The 3,498-nt window shown below is 39.7% G+C and overlaps 1 protein-coding gene across 1 annotated transcript in view; it reads left to right on the top strand.

Moving 5' to 3' along the window:
• Window positions 1–2,704, top strand: part of LSG1 (large 60S subunit nuclear export GTPase 1) — a 45,348-nt gene extending 42,644 nt beyond the window's left edge. Inside the window, exon 14 of the mRNA XM_007948026.1 lies at window positions 2,525–2,704. Coding sequence (XP_007946217.1) covers window positions 2,525–2,704 — 180 coding nt within the window. The remainder of the gene's footprint in view (window positions 1–2,524) is intronic.
• Window positions 2,705–3,498: the final 794 nt, after the last annotated feature.

The raw sequence follows: 3,498 nt of genomic DNA, 5'->3' as shown, positions 1-3,498 counted from the left end.
AAGAGCTAAAATATGCCCTTGATTATATCCCTCCTGAATTTAGAGAACATCTAAAGAATAGATTGATGCATTGAACACCAATGACAGAAAACAAGAAATGACAAGATGAAAGAGCTGAACAGAAGATTTCAAACAGCAGCTTGAGAAGACAAAGTCAATTATTATAACAAAAGGTGCAAAGACCTTAGCATTGGAAAACCAAAAGGGAAGAATACGCTTGGCATTTCTCAAGCTGAAAGAAGTGAAGAAAAAAATCAAGCCTCAATTTGCACTATTGAAAAATTCTGTGGGCAGAATATTGAATGACGCAGGAAACATCAAAAGAAGATGGAAGGAATACACAGAGTCACTGCACCAAGAAGAATTGGTCGATGTTCATCCATTTCAGGAGGTGGCATATGATCAAGAACCAATGGTACTAAAGGAAGAAGTCAAAGCTGCACTGAAGGGATTGGCGAAAAACAAAGCCCCAGGAATTGATGGGAATACCCATTGAGATGTTTCAACAGACAGATGCCATGCTGGAGGCACTCACCTGGCTATGCCAAGAGATCTGGAAGACAGCTAGCTACCTGGCCACCTGACTGGAAGAGATCCATATCTACCCATTCCAAAGAAAGGTGATCCTACAGAAAGTGGAAATTATCAAATAATATCATTGATATCACAGGCAAATAAAATCTTAGTGAAGATAATTCAAAAACAGTTGCATCAGTATATTGACAAAACTTCCAGAAATGCAAGCTGGCTTTAGAAGAGGACATGGAACAGGGGATGTCAGATGGACCTTGGCTGAAAGCAAAGAATACCAGAAGGATGTTTACTTGTGTATTATTGACTATGCAAAAGCATTTGATTATGTGGATCATAACAAATTACAAATAACATCAAGAAGAATGGGAATTCCAGAACACTTAATTGTCCTCATGGGGAACCTGTATATAGACCAGGAGGTTGTCATTTGAACAGAACAAGGGGGAGACTGCATGGTTTAAAATCAGGAAGGGAGTGTGCCAGGGTTGTATTCTTTTACCATACTTATTCAATCTGTATGCTGAGCAAACAGCCCAAGAAGCTGGACTATATGAAGGCATCAGAATTGGCAGCTCCTGGCCTTATTTTGGCTGAAGATACTGAGCTTCTTCGTCACCTCTTTGCACAGATGTAGTTGATCTGATTCCTTTGCACTCCATCTGGTGAAGTCCATGTATATAGTCACTGCTTATGTTTTTTAAGTGAATTTGTAATGAATAAGTCATTGGTCTTGCAAAATTCTATCTTGTGATCTCCAGCGTTATTTCAATCACCAAGGCCATATTTTCCAACTGCTAGTGATTCTTCTTTGTTTCTAACTTTTGCATTCCAATCACCAGTGATAGTCAACATATTTTGATTGCAAGGTTGGTCAATTTCAGACTGCAGAAGTTGGTAAAAATCCTCAGTTTCCTTGGCTTTGGTGGTTGCTGCATAAATTTGAATAATAGTAGTATTAACTGGTCTTCCTTGTAGGCTTATGAATATTATCCTATCACTGACAGCATGGTACTTCAGGATAGATCTTGAAACATTCTTTGTGATGATAAATGCCATGCCATTTGTCATTTCCAGCATAGTAGTTCATGTGGTTGTCTGATTGAAAATGGCCAAAACCAGTCCATTTTACCTCATTAATGCCTAGGAAATCGATCTTTATGCGTTCAATTTCATTTTTGACAACTTCCAATTTTCCTAGATTCATACTTTGTACATTCCATATTCTGATTATTAATGGATATTTGCAGCTATTGTCATTTTGAGTCATGCCACACCAGCAAATGGAGGTCCCAAAAGCTGTACTCCATCCACATCATTAAGACCGACTCCACTCTAAAGAGGCAGCTCTTCTCCAGTTCTGTTTTGAGTGCCTTCCAACCCCAGGGGCTCATCTTCCAGCACTATGTCGGACAGTGTTTCACTGCTGTTCATAAGGTTTTCACTGGCCAATTGTTTGAGAAGTGGGTGGCCCCTTCCTTCTTCTGAGTCTGTTTTAGTCTAAAAGCACCGCTGAAACCTGTCCACCATAGGTAACCCTGCTGGTATTTGAAATACCAGTGGTATAACCTCCAGCCTCACAGCAACATGCAGGCCACCACAGTGTGACAAACTGACAAACAAGCAGTGTAGCCATTCTGTAAGGGAGACTAATTAATTTGGTTTGAGATTAATTGAGTTTAGATATCAAGCTAGATATTTCCAGAAGAGAGCTAGCATTAGGAGTCTAGGCATAGGTAGTCATAGATGGCACTTGAAACTGGGACTGAACAGAGTTGAGGGAGTGTATGACATAGGCAAAGAGAACAAACACAATGCTGAGAAATAGCATTTAAAGGCGCAGGAAGGAAAGACCAGTGAAAGAGCTAAAAATCTGCTTTTGCAACTCTGAGTGGTTTAACTCCTTTTTATCTTGGAGTCGTCCATAAACTATATCTGTGTGTTTTCTAAAGGAAGCAGCTTGCTGACATCTCACGTAATGTTTTTTTCTTAGGACAGTGTGAGAGCTTTGACCAAAGGAGTCCAGGCTGTAATGGGCTACAAACCTGGGAGTGGCTTGGTGACTGCAACTACTCTGAGCTCTGAGACTGTAGCTGGGAAGCCCTGGAAAAAACATGGCAACAGAAATAAAAAAGAGAAAAGTCGTAGGCTCTACAAGCACCTAGATACGTGACCTTGGACTGAGACAGAAATGGCACCTGTGTTTATGCAGGTGGAAAAGGGCTGAAGCTGCTTGTTGCCTGTGGGACTTTTTCAGGACACTTGGCACTATAGAAAGGACCCTACTATTGTGAAACACAACCAGACCCAGCAGCCTTCATATCAAGTCTGAAGGGCTCCTAGAAATACCTACTCTGACTAAAGTTGTCATCTTATAGCTCTGGATACTTGTTCCTGTGAAACTTAAGTTGAGTGAATGAATGCTGAAATGATGTCTCTTGATTTGTATAAACAGAATGCATACTGATTTGTAAGGGGAATTTTTTGAAAAGGTATTAAAGTGAAATTACATACTGCCATTTGGACATGCTATGTTCTGTTAAGTTTTATTTATTAAACTATGAAGTATGGTTGGGGTTTTGGATAGATTCTTTTTTTTTTTTTTGGATGGATGGATTCTTTTGAGTATATTATTTAGATTAGTGTTTCTCGATCTAATGTACACAGACAACTACATCTGATACGGCAGAAGTTATATCAGATGAGGGAGTAAACTGTGTAGTTTTAAAAAGCTTCTAGGGAGCCTGACCTGTGTAGAAAATCACTGTCACCATGAGCTACTACTACAGATGGAAGCATGTGTTCTTCTGTACCTACCCATTTAAAGAGAGACCTACCGAGTTTTGATTTTAGACATATTGTTGTTAGATGCCGTTGAGTTGTTTCTGACTCATAACAACCCTATGTAAAACAGCACAAAACATTGCCAAGTCCTGTGCCATCATCAGTTGATGTTAGTGCTTGAGC

The sequence above is a fragment of the Orycteropus afer genome, unplaced genomic scaffold, assembly GCF_000298275.1.
Source record: "Orycteropus afer afer isolate SDZICR_OR568_19922 unplaced genomic scaffold, OryAfe1.0 scaffold00198, whole genome shotgun sequence".
NCBI classification, from domain to species: Eukaryota; Metazoa; Chordata; class Mammalia; order Tubulidentata; family Orycteropodidae; genus Orycteropus; species Orycteropus afer.
This window is presented reverse-complemented; position numbering and strand designations above follow the sequence as displayed.